Source organism: Palaemon carinicauda, chromosome 6, assembly GCF_036898095.1.
Source record: "Palaemon carinicauda isolate YSFRI2023 chromosome 6, ASM3689809v2, whole genome shotgun sequence".
In the NCBI taxonomy this organism is placed as follows: Eukaryota; Metazoa; Arthropoda; class Malacostraca; order Decapoda; family Palaemonidae; genus Palaemon; species Palaemon carinicauda.
The window spans coordinates 125,501,426-125,525,206 of NC_090730.1; the positions used below are offsets into that span (position 1 = coordinate 125,501,426).

The 23,781-nt window shown below is 43.6% G+C and overlaps 1 protein-coding gene across 1 annotated transcript; it reads left to right on the top strand.

Moving 5' to 3' along the window:
* Positions 1-2,262: 2,262 nt before the first annotated feature.
* On the top strand, positions 2,263-3,650 carry LOC137642183 (uncharacterized). Its single transcript, XM_068374730.1, has 2 exons — positions 2,263-2,513; positions 2,714-3,650. The coding sequence occupies exons 1-2, from the start codon at positions 2,450-2,452 to the stop codon at positions 3,469-3,471; spliced, it is 822 nt and encodes a 273-aa protein (XP_068230831.1). The 5' UTR covers positions 2,263-2,449; the 3' UTR covers positions 3,472-3,650.
* Positions 3,651-23,781: the final 20,131 nt, after the last annotated feature.

Here is a 23,781-nt window from a genome sequence, read left to right on the forward strand (position 1 = left end):
TGAGGATGAGGCCTAAGTCATAACTCGAATTGTGGGCAAAAACAGGGAGATGTGTTTTTTGTTCGCGGCATGATAAATTACACCGCCTACAGTACGCCCCAATAAAATTGTTATTAGGACTGGCGTGGTCATGATGTCTATGTTTATCGCTCCCGTCTTTGAATGGTGACTTGCACAATTGGCATACGTCCTGCTTAAGGAATGCTCTCTCATCCTCCTCTGTCATATGAATGGGGAAAGTTCGCCACCGTTTTTTTATTGTCTCCCAACAAGCATTAAGATCGGCTAGAAACTTGTCAACGCAATCGTTTCCGCAATAATAACTAGAAGCTACTCTTTGACCGCTGCAATCGAAAATGATGTAGCAGTACGCTATTGATTTATGTATTGCCTCTACACCATACGCACCGGGAGATTTCTCTAAAGCCGATTCCATATCAAAGACGCAAATATAGGAAAACTTTTGCGTCTTATGCTGATTTCTAAACCTTACTGTGCTTCCGACGGGGGGAAAATTCAATGTTACAGCAAGTTCACAACTGGCTTCATGGTGTTCTTGCTTAGAGGTTGATGAATGCTGCGATAGGCAGTTATGGCAAAAGTACCGAGGGTCGGGGGATCTTACCCGGGCAAATGATTTCACGAAGGAATGAAAATCCTTAATGAGGCATGTATGTTCCCCATCTAAGAGGAGAAGAGGGACTATGTTTGGAAATTTTTTCATTCCACGCCTCGACAATTGAAGCAGATACCTTCCGTCCGCGGATCTTTCCATTTCGTAAACGTAAATGGAGATACGATTTGCCGACTCGAGGCGTGAAATGTCTTCCCATTGGATGGGGAAGGTGATACGGGTGAAATCAACGTATTCCGAGCAACGTTGAATACTATTTACAGTGCGGGAAATATTTCCCCAGTGGGGTGATGCCTGTTGTTTAGCGATAAAGTAGGCAGCCAGACACTGAATTAGGCAGGAATTCCCAATTCCAGAGGGATTAAAAACCGCATGACTTCCGCGGACTTCTTTCTTAGGAAAAATGTAAGCACCCATTCCAGCCATTACAGCTTGGCGGTGATAAAAGAGTTTAAAACTCTTGACGTCTTCAACTGTCCACCCACTCCCCCTTAATTCACTGCTTATTTATGGGAATTTATTTTCTATAAAAGTTTCCCATTTATCCAAGAGCTTATTGATTTCACCAGCGTTAATAATCGTCGCTGGGAGCCAAAGCGCCACGGGTTCGTTTTCCGTTTCCCCCAATTTTTGAAAGCTTAGTTTGGTCATACAGGAGTTCAAAAGTCCCACAATCTTGGCTGTAAATGTTTTGTTTTTAAAGTATTTATTTAATCTTACACTAATATCATCCCTACAAATTACCATAAATAAGGTTGGGTCACCTACTGAGTGGACTGTGAATTCTTCAACAACGTACAGGTAATTGAAGGCTGACTCTCTATTGATGAGGGTGAGCGCATGTCCTGTGGTAGGTGTCGAGGGAGATCCCCCAGGTATGGGAGGTTGGCCGCGTGAAACTTCTCCTGTTGAGGTTGTAGCAATTGCATGCTGTGGTGCTAGTGTTTTTCCAGGTAATTCTCCTCCACTCGAAATTGAGTGATGAGACGATGTATTTTCAGGTAATTCCCCTCCCGGCGTAAGAACTGGAACGAGAGAGAAATGCTACTGTTATAGTTTTTTTTTTTTGAAAGGTGTAAGGCAACTTTAAAGCACACATTGTAAAGCCAAATTGTAACACACGTAATGAATATCAATACGCAAAAGGAAACTCCCGAATCTCTATCCCAGATCTTATTCTACTTAATCTCCTTCCTTTCAGACTAAACTCACAATAATCCTGGGGTTGAATATTTAAAAAAAAAAGATAAAGGTACTAAACATTACATTTTTATATTAAACAGTACTTACTTGCGTAGTGTTTCTTTCTTTTTTTGATAGGGAGGTGAGACTCGCTCTTTTCACGTTTCCTTTTCGTACCACTTTTCTCTAAAAAGAAAGAAAGAAAAGTAATTACTTTTTCACGACACTTAACACAATCACAAAAGTAATCGCTATTTCACCGACACTTAACATAATCACAATATTCACAGCATAAATATTTTCGAAATTTCACTGATAAGGATACTGTATATTATACCTGGCGAGGAATTTTCCATAGTGTAATCACGAACGCCGACTGCTGGGCGTAACGTCGCAGAGGAAGCGCACACACCAAACTGGTGAAGTTGGGTCCCCCCCGAGGGAAGCAGTGACGGGAGGTGGACGTTTAAACCGTAGGCGTATCGGAGGGTGAGTCCTTAAAACTGTAGGCCTGGGTGTGCGTGTGTGCGTTTACGCGTGCGTGCGTACTATATATACGGCCCAACCTATGCCTTGGGCGCAAACGCGCGTCTGTCGTCGTGAGTGTACTAAATTCGTCCTTCGCCCTCTACTATGGAATATTCCTACAAGAACGACGCCCATCTCCTGGATGAGGAGATTACCAGCTTCCAAAAGTGTAAGTTTTTCAAAGTATTTTCATTGAAAGTTTAGAAGTCCCTTAAAATAAGCAAATATTAAGTACAACGTTTCTTATATTATCCACCCACGTGGTGTGTGTGTGTGTGTGTTTGTGTGTGTGTGTGTGTGTGTGTGTGTGTGTGTGTGTGACCCTTGATTATATTTCCAAAACTTATATTTCAATGTTTATTCCCATAGGTGTGTTTACTCCATTGCTGGATGAAGCAGGAATTCGACAAAACCTAGAAAATGTCCGGAAGGTGAGGAGGGACCTTCTAGAACACTTACAGGAAGGAAGGGGTGCTGCTAAGGAGATGCTGGGGCAGTTGGCTACCTATATAGTGAGACCCCAACTAAGCATGCTACCTTCGCCAGTCAAGGATAAACTCATCACAACCTTCAATGATCACGAGTCTACCTTACAACTCCTAGAGAATGCTAGGGAAGGAATTCTTCGTAGAGAGCTATTCTACGAAGAATTTTTATCAATAGCAATTAAGAGACGGGAAGAAGAAGAGGGACGCCATAACGATACACCCGTGTTTTTAATAACGCGGATAGAGGAGACGCCGTCATCAACGGGTGTTGATATCTCCACGGGTGCGGTGGGAGCTGCTAACGCGACTTGTTCCGGGGACGTGACCCTGGAGCGTGGAGAGACTCTCTCGGATTCCCAAGCGGTGGCCAAAGCCCTCGAAATGGAAGAGGAGGCGGAGAACGCGAAGAAGAAGGCCTGTGAAATGGAAGCGGTGCGGGAGAGTAGGAAGAAGAAAGCCTGTGAAATGGAAGCAGAGGAGGAGAGCCAGAAGAAGAAAAAATCGAAAGGGGTATGCAAAACCCCCAAGGAAAATACTCGTCCCTTTAAAAAAAGGGGTGAGAGTAACAATATCCCTCAAATGAAATTCGCGGGAATCAGTTTCCCCGACCCCGATGAGTATGATTTCCAAATATTGTAGGGGTGTGTGGCGCCATTAGGTAACTGAGGGAACATTTATCACCATTCAATTTAAAGGAAATGATGTCACTGTATTACTTTATTATCTTTTACATCTTAACAGTCGTCCATGTATGTATATCTGGCGTCACACCAAGCCAGAATTATCAATGGAGATTTGTGAGTTGCTAAAACGACGTAAATAAAGCCGATCCGCTTTAGTTATCTATTTTCAAAATATCCTGTATGGTTATTTTACTGAAATGTTTCCTAATAATAAACTTATATTAAGTATTATGTGTTTCTTTTATTATCCTCCCACGTATTTTGGTGTGTGTGTATGAACTCATCTTAGACCCTATCCCAAAATATTTTGCTTTTGTTTTATTATTATTATTATTATTATTATTATTATTATTATTATTATTATTATTATTATTATTATTATTATTAATAAACAAATATTAAGTACTATGTGTTTTATTACACCTTCTCTGTAGAGAGAGAGAGCTTTGCCTCAGTTTAAGATTACACGTCTGGGGCAAGTTGGAACAGGTGCTTAGCCCCATCACGGCTTAGCCCTTTGACTCGGGTGTAGAGACTGTCTGGGCATGTTTTATCATTACAAAAAATTAATCCTTACAAATAGCCCAGGTGGGACAGCGTAATGGATGGTAAGATGACTCAGTATTACTGTAGACGATGACAAGTGTAGGCCTATCAACAGGTAGCGAACGGGGGCCTCGGGTGTAGAGACTGTCTGGGCATGTTTTACCCCTATCAACTATACTACGATTTCACCCTCAATATTTGTAAACAAATTCCCTTTAATAGTAGCCCACTATGAATACGTTCTCAAGGTTTTCTAAACAGTGCCACAGTTCCTGGTACGTATAAACACGTACGTACGTACGTCATTACGAAGAGTTGCTTGATAATAACAAATGGTTACGTCCTCAATGTTTTGTAAACAAATTCCCTTTAATAGTGACACACTACCGTACGGTCTTCAACTCAATGTTTGTAAACAAAAAACTTAAAATCATACTCTACTTCCGTAAACAATTTCCCTTTAATAGTTCCCGTACGTATGCCATTACGAACCCTACGACCTTCAACTCTATGTTTGTAAACAAAAATAATACTCCCCGTCCATCAACACCGACCTACTGTCGAAACAAACGTCCTTCAAAGCAATGTTTGTAAACAAAACTCTTTAAAAATACTACACTTCCGTCAACAGTAAGCCTCTGTGACCTTGGGTGATCGTCTACGGCCATACCATCTTTTCCGGGTGAGGGCTACGAACGTCCTTCAAAGCAATGTTTGTAAACAAAACTCTTTAAAAATACTACACTTCCGTCAACAGTAAGCCTCTGTGACCTTGGGTGATCGTCTACGGCCATACCCTCTGTGACCTTGGGTGATCGTCTACGGCCATACCCTCATTTCCGGGTGATCGGCTGTGGCCACCCCTTTCTGGGGGGTGATCGGCTATGGCCAAAATAGTACTACTAATATCACACACAAAAATCCTGGGCTAAATGTTAAAAGAATTCTTATAGTTATAAACTGAACAGGAAATCATTGCCAAATGATATTATGTTTCAATGAAATCTGTATATATGTATATATATATATATATATATATATATATATATATATATATATATATATATATATATATATATATATATTTATATATATATATATATATATATATATATATATATATATATATATAGATAGATAGATAGATAGATAGATAGATAGATAGATAGATAGATAGAGAGAGAGATAGATAGATATATATATATATATATATATATATATATATATATATATATATATATATATATATATATATATATATATTTAAAACAAAATTGCCTCGTTAGAAATTTTGCATAGCTGATCATAATGTCATGATGTCGAGTTTGGTCATAGTTAATGATCCGCAAAGAGGGGGAGAAGGAGAGTAGGGATGGCTATTGTCAAGTGACTAATCTTGATGAGGAATTCAATAACAACCAACAAATATTATAATTCAAAGGATCCATTTAGAGGGGATGATATATGTTTAGAAAGAAGATACACGAATCTTGGTCAGTAGTTGTACTTTAAATTATATCAATGACTTATAAAATATTCATGTGCAATATCCAGAAAACAGAGATTTAACAAATCTATTAAGTACATTGGTGACAGACCGATATAAATATTCATGGGAGATTTTTCCATGAATGAAACCTCCACCAATGGTTCAAGACTTACCTTGCCTCTATAGAGCAATTATGCAAGAAGAGCACTCCAGGGGGATTTCTTCCACAATACACTGGTGGGTTAAAATTGTTCTCTAATATACAGAAGATGACAAAAACTAGCATTTGGTAGTGGAGCTTAATGCATATAAAAAGAAATTTCACAAGAAAGGAGGATAGGACTAACATAACCTCTCGACATACTTTATGCAATGTACCTTAAAGATCACAATAAAATGTAAGTTTAATCTAAAAGAATTCACACTATTATAAACTGAACAGGAAAATATTGCTCAAGGTTTTAGATGACTTGAAGGAAAATTAAAAGATAAAATCGAGATCTGGTATTATATTTCAGAAGAAACTTTACTAGGCTGCTGCATCCTAAAACCATTCGTGCTTGGTGCTGCTCCTAGTGTGCATGTCAATACTTAACTCAAAGTCATAAGAAAATCCAGACCGTGTTGGATTAATGAAAAATAAATACTCACTTCCAGCGAAGAAAAATTAACTCAAGTTAAAAGCAAGAACGGCATCATAAAGTTCATGGTTAAAGAAAATAAATGATGGGATTATACACAAGGAAGAAATTTTTAAGATCGCCAAGAAAAGAAAAGTTATTGGGTAGAATAGAAAAGGGAAGTCGATTTAAAAGAAAAAAAAAAAAGTCCATGAATAATCAAAATTAACTCCATGATATATGGCCAGTGGTATAAAAGCCAAGATTTTGTACCAACCGTGTTTCACACAATTGTACATAATTCCTTTTGTATATATTATGCTTGTATCTTCGCTCTTCCCTCGCACTAAAACGAACATGAAAATTTATGTCTGGTTTTTCCTCTGTAATATTGTCTGTCTTGTGAACTTGTTATGTCCTGTTGCCTTGAGGTTTTGTATATAAGGAGAGAGTTCTACAATAATATAACTCAGTCGTTTCCAACCTGCCTTTGAGTTCACAACCTTACTCGGCGCCGTCACATTGGTGACCCCGGAAGTTGACTCGCTCCCACTGCCTTCCACCCCCACCTCCCTCGCCCCTCCATCGTTGGTACCATGACGGAGACGGACTCTACAACAGCAGTTGGCGCCGCGGCCGCCCCATTGAAACTTTCACCGTTCGCCACCGGAGAGGCGTTTGCTTGGTTTCAACGCGCTGAAGTCCACTTCCGTATCAGGGGCGTGACTCGCTCAACCACCAAAGCGGATTATGTTCTCGCGGCGATACCCGAGGACACCTTCCCAGAAACATCCGACTGGCTTTGTGAACAAGGAGACACCCCAATAGCGTATGACGCCCTCAAAACATACCTTCTGCAGCAGTACTCGCCGTCGCCAGCCGCCCGTATAGCAAAGCTTTTTCAGCTCTCGCAACAACCGTTGGGGGACCAAAGGGCTTCGCTTGCCCTCAGGGAAATGACCAGTATCGCTCGCCTTCAACCTGCCGCAGACGGCTCTCCTCGTGAGGTGAACCTACTTCGTGCCCTTTGGATACACCGTTTACCCGAACCTGTACGCGCTGCCATACCCGATGTCGATAGTTTACCCATAAAGGACTTGATGACCAAAGCCGACGCCCTTATGGACAGCCACTTCAAGACCTCCATCAACGCCCCCACCCCTGACGACGAGGATGCCTATTCAACGTCAACCGAAGCTGACATGAATGCCGTAGGACATACACGCCTACCCCGTGACGTGCCGAAGCAGCGACAAAGCCGCCCACCCCCCACCAATCGCTCACGCCCCAACGAACGACTTCTACAGCCACTTACTACCTCCCATCCGCCGCAGTTTTGCTACTACCACTTCAGATTCGGGGCAACCGCGAAGAAATATGCCGAGGATTGTCAGTGGCCAAAAAACGTGTAAGTAGGCCATCGCTTGTGGCGGTGGCCTCCCGTGTTTCTAATCTTTTCTTTCTAGAGGATGCAGGAACGGGCGTGCGATTTTTGGTAGACACGGGTGCTTGTCGTTCTGTTTTGCCAAGGAAACTCTTCAAGGCACGACATAGTCTGTCTACATCTGCCGACGTCCGCTTGGTAGCGGCCGATGGATCTGCGATACCCACCTACTGTTACGAGAACCTCACATTATAGTTCGGAAACGGTAAATTCAATTGGAAGTTTCTCGTTGCTGACGTCACCATGCCAATCCTTGGTGCGGATTTCCTCTCTCATTTCCACCTTCTGGTCGATGTCGCCCACCGATGATTGGTCAACGCAGACTCGTACTTGTCGTCACCTCTTCAACTCGCCCCCTCTAACCTCGCTCTCCACATCAGAGCACCTACGGATGCCTACGCCCACCTCCTCACGTCGTACCCGGAAGTTTTCTGTCCAGAACTTCGCCAAACGCTCACGGTTCCTGCCAAACACGGTATTTATCACCATATCAAGACGACGGAACCCCCAGTCTTCGCAAAATTCAAACGTCTGGCACCAGAACGATTGGCAGCCGCCAAACAGACGTTCGCCGAAATGGAGAAAATGGGCCTTTGCCAAAAGGCCTCCAGCCCATGGTCGTCGCCCTTACACATCGTTCTGAAGAAAGACGGCTCCCTCCGTCCGTGCGGGGATTACAGGCGCCTGAACATGCAAACAGAACCGGATCACTACCCCCTCCCAAACATTGCCGACGTGACCTCCTACCTGCACAAAGTGAAGGTTTTCTCTACGCTCGACCTCCTGAAGGGGTATTATCAGGTGCCTATGAACCCAGAAGACATCCCCAGGACCGCCATCACCACTCCGTTTGGTACATACACCTTCAATTACTCCTGTTTTGGCCTTCGTAATGCTGGGGCAACGTTTCAATGTCTCATGGATGGCATCTTAGGGGATCTCCCTTTCTGCGTATGTTATGTGGACGACATACTTGTGTTCACCTCCTCAAAAGAGGAACACCTCCGTCACCTGCGCATCGTGCTCGACCGCCTGCAACAAAACGGCCTTGTAGTCCAGTACGACAAGTGTACCTTTGGCGCCAACGAAGTATCGTTCTTAGGGCACCGCATCACTCCTGAAGGAGTCCACCCCCTCCCTGAGAAGGTAGCAGCCGTTCAGAACTTCCCCGTGCCCTCGACCGTCAAAGCTCTGCAGGAATTCTTGGGCATAATCAACTATTATCACCGTTTTCTGCCAGCCATTGCCGCCACTCTTGCTCCCCTCTATGCCTCCCTTAAGGGCAAGCCGAAGGACCTGAAGTGGGGTCCCCTTCAAGAAGCAGCCTTCTGCAATGCAAAGAAGGCCCTATCAACTGCTGCGGCTCTCACTTTTCCTATCCCACACGCCCCTCTCCTTCTCTCCACCGATGCCAGCGACGTCGCTATTGGTGCAGTACTCAAGCAGGTGGTCAAAGGCTCGCCCCGCCCATTGGCCTTCTTCAGCAGAAAACTGTCCAAGGCAGAATCGGGTTATTCTACCTTCGATCGAGAATTGCTGGCGGTGCACTTGGCTGTCCGTCACTTTCGCCATTTCTTAGAAGGTATGCCCTTCGTCATTCGCACAGACCACATGCCTCTGGTGCACGCCTTCACTCGACAGTCTGACGCCTGGTCCGCCCGTTAACGCCGACATCTCTCCGCCGTGGCTGAATACAATTGCACCCTCCAATACGTCTCTGGGAAAATGAATCCCGTTGCCGATGCCCTGTCAAGAAACACGTTGGCTGCAGTTCAACTGGGATTGGATTACAACGCCCTGGCTGAAGCCCAACGACAGGATCCAGAGTATCAAGCTTGTAGGACATCCTGCACGTCCCTCCGTTGAGAAGACTTTCCCCTTGAAGACTCCAACACCACCCTCCTCTGTGACGTCAGTACTGGTAGACCGCGACCTTAGATTCCTGCTCCCATGCGCCGACAGGTGTTTGATTTCATTCACGGCCTTTCACATCCCTCGTGCCGTTCTACTGCACAGCTGCTGAAGGCAAAGTTCATTTGGCATGGCATTTCTAAGGATGCTAAGGATTGGGTCCGCGACTGTACTTCTTGCCAAACTTCCAAAGTACATCGACACACGGATTCAAGAGTGGGCACCTTTCCTCAACCTCTGCGTCGTTTCGCACACATTCACGTCGACGTTGTAGGCCCCCTACCCACATCACAAGGACATCGTTACCTGTTTACCGTTATCGACCGCTCCACTCGTTGGCCTGAAGCCATACCCATGGAAACTGCAACGTCCGCCTCATGTACATCTGCCTTACTCTCTGGATGGATTTCGAGATTTGTTATCCCTGAGCATATTACTTCTGACAGGGGAACCACTTTCACCTATCAATTGTGGACGTCATTAGCGAATCTCCTGGGCATCACCCTACATCAGACAACGGCCTACAACCCCGCTGCCAATGGAAAGGTTGAACGTTTTCATCGCACCCTCAAAGCAGCTTTGATGTCCCGCTGCAAGGATTGCAACTGGTTTACTCAGCTTCCCTGGGTCCTCCTGGGACTAAGGACCACTCCTAAAGACGCCCTCGACGTCTCGGCAGCTGAAATGGTGCATGGCGACCCGTTGGTCGTCCCTGCCGAATTTTTTCCTTCTACAACCTCCTCCAACGATCTCCAGCGCATACGTCACGTTGTGGGAAAATTTACTCCGTGCCGCCAGACTTACAAGCCCCCAGCGAAGCATCACATACCAACGGACTTGCACTCTGCAACGCACGTCTTCCTGCGCAACGACACCAGCAAGCCACCACTAACGCCCCCATACACGGGCCCTTTCCTTGTGATCCGACGCAGTCCGAAAGCATTCCTCCTAAACATTCGGGGCAAAGAAGACTGGGTCTCCATTGATCGTCTAAAACCTGCTTATCTTCTGCCAGATGACCCGCCTACAGTTTGCCTCTCTAGATCAGGGCGCCCTATTTAACATGTACAGTATGTCATTTTTAGGGGGGGAGCCATGTACCAACCGTGTTTCACACAATTGTACATAATTCCTTTTGTATATATTATGCTTGTATCTTCGCTCTTACCTCGCACTAAAACGAACATGAAAATTCATGTCTGGTTTTTCCTCTGTAATATTGTCTGTCTTGTGAACTTGTTATGTCCTGTTGCCTTGAGGTTTTGTATATAAGGAGAGAGTTCTACAATAATATAACTCAGTCGTTTCCAACCTGCCTTTGAGTTTACAACCTTACTCGGCGCCGTCACAATTTCTAAGTGAAACAGATTGTCCAGTAAAAACATTAACCTAAAATCTAGACGGAGGGAATAATAACATGGCCAAAAGTACCTTCAAAACTTTTCCTCTCGTTCATACTTTCAATGAAAATGAAGGCAGAATTTCTTAGGTATTAGAGTAAGGAGGGATTAAAGAGAGATATGTAATTTTCAATTTAAAATTAATTTTCCAATACTCACCTGCACAATCAACATTTGCCGATAGATCTTGTTACAGCAAGTTGCTTCCAATTTGATTTACTCTAACCCATTACGTAAGTATAATATACACACTAAGTCCCGAGTGAAAAACAATTTTATCAGTTAATTTCAAAATGTTCATGTTAATTAATGATAAGAATTATCTAAGATGCCGTTAACTTAATGAGCTGGTAGGCCGATGTAGCAAAGCAAAATTCTTATAATTGTCTATACATGTCGTTTGCTAGTTATCCAACTACCATATTTGATTTGGTCGCCATCTGTTCTAACAAGAGCGATCTGCCGGCTCAATTTTTGAGTCCAGAGCGATAGCATAACAATGTAAGGCGACCGAGGGCGCTCGGGACTTGTGTGGTATCCTTCCTGTAAACCTCACCACCAGGAATCACCACTTTTGACCTCTCTAGGTGTAGGAGAGACCTAAAACTGCTCTGATCATTGATAGTGGGGCAGGTGGGAGGGCATCTAATGTTGATTGTGCAGGTGAGTATTAGAAAATTAATTTTAAATATAAAATTACATTTGTCTAATACTCAACTGCACAATCAACATTTGCCAATTCCCCACATTTAGCTGGATGGGGGGAAATGATCAGTTTGATGCTAGGAAGGTTGCCTGAATTGTAGCTTACCTTGATTGACTTGACGATGTGTCACAGCATAATTGTCAGTTCGTCAGTCAGTCGCCATGTCAGGGCCAAGTCCATAGGGAGCTACTGTCTAGGCATCCTCTGTGGTCGCTCTGTTGACGAAGCTACAGGCATAGTGGACCTCTCCCAACTGTCTGGTCATGTTTCGGACACTTACGACTTGTGAGAGAGGTCCTGTACTCAGCAATCTAGACCCTCCAAGGTGTCACTTCCGTTGAAGGAGTTCGACTGGTGGTACATACTTCCTGCATTCAACAATCTAGGCCTTTCAAGGTGTCACTTCCATTGAAAGGGTTCAATAGTTGATGCTAGAGGACCTGAGCTTAACGATTCTGCCTCTCAAGGTTAATCGCCAGTGCATGTGAAGGCATGACGTAATAATTCCATCTCCCCAGCCAAGTTCAGCGAAGAGGAGAGGAAACGGTGATGACAGTGGTTAAGCAATGACTCCGCCCGCTGCCATAATGGGACCCAAGGAACGGACATTATTATATACTAATTCTACATCTTTTAAGTAAAATGATGAAAAAACCGAGTTAGACCTCCATGTCGCAGCCTTCAGAATAGAAGACATTGATGTGTTGGTCCAAAAACGTAGTGAAGTAGCCATACCCCTAATACTGTGGGCTCCTGATGCTCTCCCTTGAGTTGATGACGTGGGCGATGCCCCCGATGCACTCTCAATAACCTGTCTAAGAAGGAAGGCCATCGCATTCTTTGACAAGGTTTTGTTTGGGCACTTAGGAGAGACGAAAAGCGCCCTAGGACGTGGCAGGATAGTCTTTGTCCTGTCTAGGTAGTAACGAAGAGCTCTTACTGGGCACAGAAGTCTCTCTTCATCATCTCTACCCACTCTCTCTGAGAGGGATATCAGAACGAATTCCCGAGGAAGTGGATTGTTGAATGACTCTGTTTTCACTCTGAATTCTGGCAAATAATGCAAAACAAAGTCTCTTCCCCTCCAAGCCACCCCCGCTGAAAGTGCCTGCAATTCCCCAACCCTTTTTGCAGTTGCCAAGGCTACAAGGAAAAGTGCCTTCATGGACAAGTTTCGAAGATCTGCTGATGCTAGTGGTTCATAAGGCTCCGTAGTTAAAGCCTTAAGGACCACGTCCAAGTCCCAAGGAGGAGCTGAAATCACCTTTTTAGGAATTTCTATTTCGAAGGACCTAATGAGATCGGTAATGATTGGATCTTCAAGAATCTCGCTGAAAGCAAATCTGAAAACCGAGGATAACATAGCTCTATATCCCCTGATGGCTGGAACGGATAGACTTTTTTCCTTACGAAGGAATAACAGGAAATCTGCATTCTTGGCAACTGTCGGGTTCGAGATTGAGTGTTTTGTGTCCTTACACCACTTCCTGAATATCTTCCACTTGTACTGGTAATTTATACGAGTGGAAGGTCTTCGAGCGAAGGCAACTTGTTGGGCCACCTGCCTTGAGACTCCTCGAGCCCTGGCAAATCTGCGGATAGTCTCCATGCAGTCAGCTGAAGAGCTTGTGGTCTGAGATGATACACGTGTCGATGAGGCTGTTTGAGGAGGTCCCGTCTGACAGGCAACCTCCTTGGGGTGTCTACTGTCAGCTCTAAGAGGTCCACAAACCAGTCTTTCTGAGGCCAGAAGGGTGTGACCAGAGTAAGACTGCATCCCGTGGACTCCCTCAGTTTGTGCAGAATGTTCCTTATCAGAGGAAACGGAGGGAACGCATATCCCTGAAGATGCCTCCAGTCCTGAAGCATAGCATCTGTTCCCACTGATCCCGGATCGATGTGAGGACTGAAGTAAGCCTGAAGTCTGTGGTTCATTGCGGTGGCAAACATATCCACTGTTGCTGGCCACAGATGAACCAAATCGTCCACCACTTGCTGATGAATGGTCCATTCGGAGTTTAAGATCTGATCTCTTCGACTCAGAGCATCTGCTGTCACGTTCGCCTTGCCCATGATGAACTGAGGCATGAGAGTCACGCTCTTTCCCTCTGCCCAGGCCAGAATCTCTTGGGCAAGACTGTCCAGCTTCTGGGACGTCGTCCCTCCTTCCTTCCTTATGTAAGAAATAGCCGTCGAGTTGTCAGCGAACACTGCGACGACTCTTGAAGAGCACAGATGGTTGAAGTGACAGAGAGCAAGCTGTATTGCTCTGAGTTCTCTCCAATTGATAGATTCCTCCAATTCCTGTGCTGTCCATGTCCCCGACACGAACTGGTCCCCTATTGATGCCCCCCATCCGGAATCCGAAGCATCTGAAAACAACATGATATCTGGAAGAGGAGTTGACAAAAGAAGACCTTGGTTCAAGTTCACTGGATTGGACCACCAGATTAGACTCTGTCTGATCGTCTCTGTCCATTGATCCCAAAGGTTGTGGAGTTGGTGTTGCAGTGGTCTGATTCTCCTCCTTCCTCTGGGAACTAACAGAATTAGCGACGACAGGAGGCCGATGAGTCTCATCCAAAGTTTGGCTGGAGGTGCGTTTGTCGTTAAAAATAATTTGATGCATTCCTGAAGAGTCCAGATGCGATCTTGTGTCGGGAAAGCCTTCAAAATTGAGGAGTCTATCTTCATTCCCAGATAGATGGAAACTTGACTGGGAATTAGGGTCGACTTCTCTAAGTTGATCTGAATGCCCAGTTTGTTGCACAATCTCAGGACTACATCCCTCATGTAGATGGCTTCCTGTTCTGAGCTCGACAGGAATAGCTAATCGTCTAAATATCTCACCATTCTTATGCCTCTCTTGTGGAAGGCGGCTCCCACAGGTGCCATAAGACAAGTGAACACCTGTGGAGCTGTCGTTAGGCCAAAGCAAAGAGCTTTGAACTGCCATACCTCCTGTTCCCAGCAAAACCTCAGTAGATGTCAGGACTGAGGGTGGATGGGAACTTGGAGATACGCGTCTTTCAGGTCGAGTGAGAAGAACCAGTCGTTCCGTCTGACCGCCAAAAGGACCGACCTTGGAGTCTCCATTTTGAAATGAGTTTTCATTACGAAATGATTCAGACGAGAGAGGTCTATGATGGGTCTCCAAGAACCGGAAGCCTTTTTGACGATAAACGTAAGGCTGTAAAAACCAAGGAATGGAAGCGAAGCTAATTCTATCGCTCCCTTTCTTGCCAGATACTCTAACTCTGCCTGAAGAGCTCTTCCCTTCTCTGACGACTCCTGGTACGAGTTGAATGCTATTGGACTGTTTGATAATGGAGGAGGCTGGCTGAGCGGAATCCTGTACCCGTACCTCAGAACTTGAATGACCCAAGGGTCTGGATCCAGGTCCTCCCAGGCTTGCCAGTGGTGTTGAAGGCAGCCTCCTATCTTTATACACGAGGGCTGTAGTCCCTATGGACGAAAACCCTTGCCGACTGTCTTTGGCCTTCTTTGTCCTCTATGTGCTGATGTCGAGCTAGAAGAAGGTTGAGGTTGTCGTTGGGTTGTAGAAGGATGGGAAGATGAGATTCCCGGGCCTTGATAACCTGTCCTCGGCTTCTTATATGTTGAAGTCTGGAAGCTGACCTGTCTCTTCTCACCTACGACCAAGGGCTGTTTGGGCACTGGTTTAGGCTGAATAGGTCTTTGCGCTTGTGCTACTGTCCTTACAAGCAATGATTGAATCTTGTCCTCCCTTATCTCCTTAGCTTTGAGATGTGCCCTCTCCAGGGATGATGCAAGTGTGTCCTCATTGAACAACTGCTCTGGAAAGAGAGGGGAAGCCCTCAACGCTCTCTTCTGAATGTCAGAGAGAGACGGAGGGGCATGGGACAAGAAGAAGTCCCTCCTCCGTGAAGTCAGATATGCTTCTTGAAGACATATCTCAGTCATGGATGACTTAATGGAGAGGTTTATGAAGTTGGCCAACTGATTGTAAAGGGGTCAGTACTGCTCCAAGGCTCCTGGTTCTGACAGAAGGCCCATCAGTGAACCCCAAAGCCATCCCATCATGTTCAGATTCTCCTGAACTGTTCTAGTCGACAGCTCGAGCTTGGCACAATCCTCCAAAGAAACACCCACTAACGATTTATGGTTTTTCTGGAGGTTGGTCATATCCTCCCATGAGGGTTAAGAGGCACAGGAGATGGAGCTGGAGGATCCTCTCCAATAGCTAAATAGGCCCTCCTGTTTTTAGCCAAGATAGAAGATGGAAAGTGAGGCTTGTCCCCTTCCGCATACTCTGCCAACTTCTTGGTGACCACTTGTCTCCCATGTCTGAGAAATTCTCCTGTCGACCAGCGTGGAATAGGATTCCGTTTCTTTGACTGACGAGTGTCCTCCAAAAATCTGGATACCGAAGGGAACTCGCCAGGTTCCTGCACTGTAATGTTCGATTTTGATTCCACTAAAGCTTCTTGGGTGAAGGCAATCATCCTTCGAAAGGCAGACGATGGAATGTCACCCTCCTCCAAGCCTTGGATGTCATCCCCAACCTCTGGAGAAAACCTCCTGGCTGCCCTCATGATGGCCGACGGCTCTGACGATGAGCCCCCCTCTCGAGGGGTTCACGAAGAAGACAATGAAGGAGCCCTGACTGGAGACCAATCTAGTGCAGCATGTACCTGGGCTTCGACCCTACCCTTCTCAAGACCATCAGGGTGATCCTTAGAACCTCTCACAATTACATTATCTCGATTCCCAGGGGAATGCAAAGCAATAGCATTCCCTACACATCCACCCTGTAGCTGGAGAGTGCCGCTCTCTCCCAAAACCCTCCCTGACGAACCCTCGTCCAATACAGGACAAATGGAGGTTACCTGAAGGGCATTATCCTCACAAGGAAGACTGGAAGGTGCAGTCAGCTGTGACCCTTCTTGCCCCTTTCCGGTCTGGTTGAAGCATCTACCAACGTCACTACCCCTAACATCTAACTCTGAGCTAATAGGGGAGTACGACATTACTCCGGACCTGCTCTGCATCGGGGCGGGCTCACACCCGGAACCCGTTAGGGCCGGTTCAGCATGAGTCCTTCCTTCAGCACAGGGTAGAATGGGGAGACCCAGAGCAGGACCGAGGGAGCTGAAAAGAGTAGTTAGTGTGCCTAATTGAGAGGCCACATTCTGAAGACCTGAGGCTAAGGTATCAATTCTAGAGTTAACAGACCCCAATTGAGACCCCCAACGTTCTTCTGCTGCGGCAACACACTCTTCAAGGGTCACTGACTCTGTTACACTAGGTCCAACCGGGGAAGGGGACCGGACACATTGCTCACCTGACATGTTTATCACCTCGGACATTACTGACATACGGTCACACTCACCTGACCCCTCGCCAACCGAGTTAGATCTAGTAGGATTACCCGATGCCAGTCGATCCATTGAACCCTCCCTAAGTCTTTGCTTAGAACGTCTTTTCTTAGCCAGGGTAGACATATGATTAACATACAACTGTCTCTCACCGAGAGACCAAGTGTTACATTCGTCACAAACATCAGTCAGGTTACAATTAACTCCCCTACAATTAACACACAATGAGTGGTTATCAAATGAAAATTTTCGACTTAGCTTAGACTTGCGGCATGAAGTACAATGGGAAGGTCGGTCTAAAGTCGAAGGATGGTCAATCTGGTCCATGTCTGATGAAAAACTTCAAGTTCTATCAATGTCCAATCGTTGTTGAATACTCATTCACGAGTTGAAAGCACTGAATAGTTGTTGTTGAGAAGCAAGCTTCCTAGCTGAATGAAAATAAGTAAAAGCCGGAAGAGGTAAACAGACGTCTGCTCACACCGGCAGCAAGATCAAAAGTGGTGATTCCTGGTGGTGAGGTTTACAGGAAGGATACCACACAAGTCCCGAGCGCCCTTGGTCGCCTTACATTGTTATGCTATCGCTCTGGACTCAAAAATTGAGCCGGCAGATCGCTCTTGTTAGAACAGATGGCGACCAAATCAAATATGGTAGTTGGATAACTAGCAAACGACATGAATAGACAATTATAAGAATTTTGCTTTGCTACGTCGGCCTACCAGCTCATTAAGTTAACGGAATCTTAGATAATTCTTATCATTAATTAACATGAACATTTTGAAATTAACTGATAAAATTGTTTTTCACTCGGGACTTAGTGTGTATATTATACTTACGTAATGGGTTAGAGTAAATCAAATTGGAAGCAACTTGCTGTAACAAGATCTATCGGCAAATGTTGATTGTGCAGTTGAGTATTAGACAAATAAGGATTCAAGAGTAAGAAAATAACGCATTACAAGATGGAACGCCCACTTCCTGAAAACATTACAACTTAATGGCAAGTAAGTCATATTTAATGAGAACCCTTCAAAACCGAGAGAGAGAGAAACACTGACGGAGATGAGGCAAGATATTAAAGAGAAGAGGAAGGAGAAGCAGAGCCTCTTCATCACTGTCAGTTTGAGGAGTCCAAAGGGAGCTAAAACACTAATAGTTTACGACGTGGATAGTGATGCATTCCCCTCGCCTCCCAAGGAAAGGAATTATTACATGACACTGGAACTGAGTTTCAGAAAAAAAGGGAAAAAAAGTGCAAGATAAAGATCTTTTTACGAGCAGTTCTCAAATATAATAATAATAATAATAATAATAATGATAATAATAATAATAATAATAATACGAAAAACATACATTTTATGTCTAACCAAATATAAGCAAAAATTATCAAAGTGCAATAAATTTATGAAACCGCACAACAATCAATGTTTTATTAGAAAGGAAAGAAAGAAGCTAAGAAAATGCAGGCGTAAAGGTGGTGTTGAAATGAAATTAATTCGATATCAGTTGTATATTTAATCGTTCTTAGCTCTCTATGCTCTTTGAATGGCGTTAATTTAACACTATTTTGACCTTCCTTGAACCCTGCTTGCCAAAGCAAGTGAATTATACTCTCCCATTCTATCCACACGACCAAACATCACTTCATGTCTCTAACATTCTTACTTTCTTTCTAATCGTTCCAACTTCCGGTATAATACAAAAGCAAATCCCCTACATTATGAAACTTTTTTTTTTCAGATACATTAAAACTCAAAATTAACTGGTATCCCCAAGCGCAACTCAGCTTAGACAATCGGCTTCTACAGTCACACTTATTCTCTTTCAAAATTTCCTGCGTGCATCCTTTATTGTTCCACTAAAGGTACATTTTGCTTGATGCAATTATCACGAATATCGCTCTACGATGATTGTTCAACGATTATCGCTGCATGATAGTAATGGGTGTATCATTTTGCTTCGAGCTTTAGTGTCTGCGACTATCGACGAGAAAGCATCGACTTATCGAAAGAGTCTCAAAGAAGCTAATAGTGTGGCGAGAAAATGGCTTTGAGCAAACTGGGTGGAAAAAGAAGGTGGTTATTTAAATATCTTCTAGCTGAATAAGTGGAAATGAAGAAGTTATTTTCCAAATGTACGGGGGAAATAGGGCTAAGATGCATTTGATGTTTGAATTGAGGAATGAAGAGGGAATTGTACCAACCGTGTGTCACACGATCGTACACGAATTATTTTGTATATATTATGCTTGTATCTGCGCTCTTCCCTCGCACTAAAAAGAACCTGAATAATTATGTCTCCGGTTTTCCTCTGTAACATTGTCTGTCTTGTGAACATGAAAAAGCCTGTTGCCTTGAGGTTTTGTATATAAAGGAGAGTGTTCTATAATAAACTAACTCAGTTGATTGCTTCCTGCCTTTGAGTCACAACCTTGCTCTCGGCCCGTCACAGAATATTTCAGAATTTGATTTCCAATCAATTGCGTGAAGACCTCAACAAGTTTGCCGAGTTGTTCCACCTTTCTGTAGAGCAGTTCGACTTCCCGGTTGGATTGATCAAAGACGACCTATCTAAATGATTGTTTGCGACTGCAATTATATTCCCCCCCCCCCCAACCCATGCTACTATTTTGAGCCAACGATGATCGTTCGCGACTCTAACGTCAGTCGCTCGAAGCAAAACAGCCCTATTCCAAAACCGTGAATTAGTGCTCTAGACAATCGGTTGACATTCATTGTTGAGCCATGACCAATCATCGATGAGCGATAATCGCACCAAGCAAGACGTACCCTAACTCAGTCCAAACCAATTACTTTACCCTCTACACAACCTTAAGACACCTTTATCAATCAATAAGTCTTTCTTAAATCATTAAATCTCGCTCTCCTAGTATAGAAAATAATATAGTTATTATGTTGTAAATGGTAATGCAAGCATCAAACTTTCTACACATGTTCTTTAAGTCATAATAATAAAATCTGGCCGATTGGCCAATTGAAAATCCAAGATGGCGACCATGTTTCAAGATGTCCGCCCACAGTTGACGTTTTACCTAATATAATTTCTAATTGGCTGAGTTGGATGATCTAGATTTGGATTCCTCTGTTTTCAAGGCCACTGAAGTATATCTTAATGTTTATTAAGTGTACTGTCACATTTTCGCCCAAGAATTTATGGTTTATAAAATAAAATTATGACACACATGTTCTAAGATTTTACTGCTAGTAAATCGCAAAGACAAATATTTTTCTCACAAATTTTCTCATTGCAGATCCCTGATACATTGTGATGGCTCACAGGCTAAAGTAGATGATACACACAGGGAGTACATCTAACTCTAAAACTTTCATGTGAATGAAGTTGATGAAGTTCTTGAAGGAGTCATTTTCGTGCACTACCACGGCACATTAATGACATCACTTCTGTGTATCTCAGCATGGAATTCAGTGTCAGCTAAGTAGGAAATGTATGTTGACTTTATACTGCAACAACTTACTAGTCTCCAAAATGCTATCTAACCCCAATTAGTTAGGAAGAGGCACCTGAAAGAGCAGGACGGGTTAGCATGGGAAAGTCGAGCCAAGGATAACTGGGTTTTAGTTGTCTTGATGATGTACAGAACGCAAAGGATCTATAACACTGGATAAATGATGAAACTAGGTGTAGGGCATGGGACAAGAACCTAGTTGCATCCTACATAGGAAAGTGTTTATTATACATGTACTGACCATGTTGTCCGGTTATAATAGAAAATCATGCAACACTGATTAGATCGAGTGTTTTCCATATCAGGCAGTCAAGAAAGAAGGTCTGAAGTCCCTCCAGGCAAATCCTGTCAGAAGAGGGATTGATGTGAACTTGGCAAAGAATATTCCTCTGTTTCACTGACTCAATGTACTGGCAATAAAGATGGACCCTGCCAGCCTTGACGAAGGTGGTGAGATAGCAGAAACCTTGAGACACACGAAGTCACTCCTTGCCAAATTAAGTGCAATAGATATCATAGCAATCTGCCTGCTTGGTGACATTGTATAACCGAGATGAAGCTTGAATAAAGGTGCAGGAGCAAGATAAAGCACAGGAGCACCGAAAGAAGCATTTTTAATTGCTTTCTCTGAGCTAGTCACCTACTTTAGTGAGATTAAAAATGCCAGTGACTGTGTGGATCTACTCATTTATAAGCTTGCTGACTTGACCATGCTTTACAAGTATAGGTTAGAAGAGCTTGGCGTCGAATCAGCTGATGTTCATTCTAGTCAATTCTAAGGATAAGTTGCTTTTTCACATTCCCAGGCTGCAAGCTCGTTGCAAAAGACAAGACGTTCAGCTGGCTTTTGAAAATGATGCAGGCTCAATCATCTCTCAAGCATCCAAGTACGGTGAGGTGACACATCTAGTGAAAGTTCCTTAGATAATGAGACAAGACATGCTCCATCATAATTCTAATTTCAGTATTACCTTTCATACCACACACCTACTGCTGCAACTTGTATACATGATTGAACATGGTGCAAATATCAAGTCCCAAATCCAGCATGGAATATCTTAAATCTGGCCTCTCTATACCACACCTCTCTCAGTACAACTGCTTTGCCAAATACAAGGAAGGAGCAGATGTCCACTGGGATTCCAAGGACTGTTAAACACATTAAGCAGTCTACATTGACCAGTATGTGTTAGCTAAGACGAGGAAGTGATAAATAATTGAAATGCTACACGAGAATGGGCTCAACATATCATACAACAGGATTTTAAATATATCAGCACATCTAAGAGATGTAGTCGTTGCACAGTATGTTGTACATGAAATAATCTATTCCCCAGTGTTGAAAAGGCAGTTGGTCACAACTATGACCACAGTTCAAACATCATTCCATGATACAAGTGTGTCCATTCTCCAACACTCAAGCACTGAAAATGCTGGTGTTGAATGTAAGCCTCTCAAGCTAGAGTCAGAAATAAAAGTTAAGAACGTTACAATGCATTCAGAAGCATATACCTATATTCGAGAAAGCATACATAACATAAACCCAAAATCCCTCTCTAGTAGCAAATCAACCATTTGAAGCAATCATTTCAGCAATGATGCCTCTGTGATGTGACCAAGAACACTTTATTGCAACGATGAAACATGCCATGGTGAAGTTCTGTGATAACTCAAGGATATGATATCACTTTATCAAGAACGTCCAGATGTTCACAAAGGGAACTTCAGTGTCCAGAAGTCTAGTACAGAATTCTCTGCCTTAGAAATCGATCAAACACACACGCAAAATAACACACTGATCAAAGGTGACGTAGGAGCAGTTGGATTGACAAAAGATTCATCAGCATTTCATAAGTGGATGGTCACTAGACCCGAAATTAGAGGTCTAGTAGCTAAATATGAGGCCATATCTGGTATGAAAGATACCACCTACAGATGAAGACATCATGAGCAGACACAGCGCCCAGAAATCTTTCTCTGAAAAAGTGATATCAGTGATGCAGAAGGGCAACCCATGCCAAAAGGAATCAGCCGACCTGCTGGTGCTAGATACGAAGAACATTGCAGACCCAAAGCTATTATTATTATTATTATTATTATTATTATTATTATTATTATTATTATATGCTAAGCTACAACCCTAGTTGGGAAAGCAATATGCTATAAGTCCATGGGTCCCAACAGGGAAAATAGCCCAGTGAGGAAAGGAAGCACGGAAAAATAAAATATCTTAAGAACAGTAACAACATTAAAATAAATATTTCCTATATAAACTATAAAAACTTTAACAAAACAAGAGGAAGAGAATTAAATAGAATAGGGTGCCTGAGTGTACCCTCAAACAAGAGAACTCTAACCTAAGACAGTTGAAGACCAGGGTTCAGAGCCTATGGCACTACCCAAGACTAGAGAACAATGGTTTGATTTTGGAGTGTACTTCTCCCAGAAGAGCTACTTACCATGGCTAAAGAGTCTCTTCTACCCTTACTAAGAGGAAAGTAGTTACTGAACAATTACAGTGCAGTAGTTAACCCTTTGGGGGAAGAATAATTGTTTGGTAAACTCAGTGTTGTCAGATGTATGAAGACATAGGAGAATCTGTAAAGAATAGGCCAGACTATTCGGTTTATGTGTACGCAATGGGAAAGTGAACCGTAACCAAAGAGAAGGATCCAATGTAGTACTGTCTGGCCAGTCAAAGGACACCTAACTCTCTAGCAGGAATATCTCAACGGGTGGCTAGTGCCCTGGCCAACCTTCACATCACTGGCAGGGCAAATAGCAGCTCAAATCATTCATGGAAGACCTAGGGGATGAAGTTAACAGTCCTTTCTATCATGCAATCCAGAAAAACAAAGTTTCTTCTATATACAAGAACACACCAGGATAATTTCCAAGGAGCGAAGGAGAAAGTCCTCAAAAATGACTTTAGATATTCTCAAGATTGCTTATCGCCTGCCAAAACAGGCACTGTAACTTGCAAGAATTTTTCAAGCACGAGGATCAGTCACACGCTGCATCTCTCACTGATTCGTGATCCTGACGTGCCGAGGATTGAGAGATTTGTTGTCCTCATGTCTGGCACATCAAGTGCAACTGCAGGCAGATGCCATGTATCTCAATTCCACCAACACAGGTAGCCCTCAGAGAACGAGCAAACCCTGTGGCCTATCATGCTGGGATCATCTTAGGCCAGGCAACACTCTTCTCCTATCCAGACACAACAAGACCTGCTAAATGGATGTGTATACAGAAAGGAGAGGCATGGCAGATATGTTGCACAACACTAACCCCAGTTGC

Excerpts from the sequence above, each read along its gene's own strand:
- LOC137642183 (XM_068374730.1), top strand. The coding sequence starts at position 2,450 with ATGGAATATTCCTACAAGAACGACGCCCATCTCCTGGATGAGGAGATT. Across the intron at positions 2,514-2,713 it reads GATTACCAGCTTCCAAAAGT|GTGTGTTTACTCCATTGCTG; the intron begins GTAAGTTTTTCA and ends TTATTCCCATAG.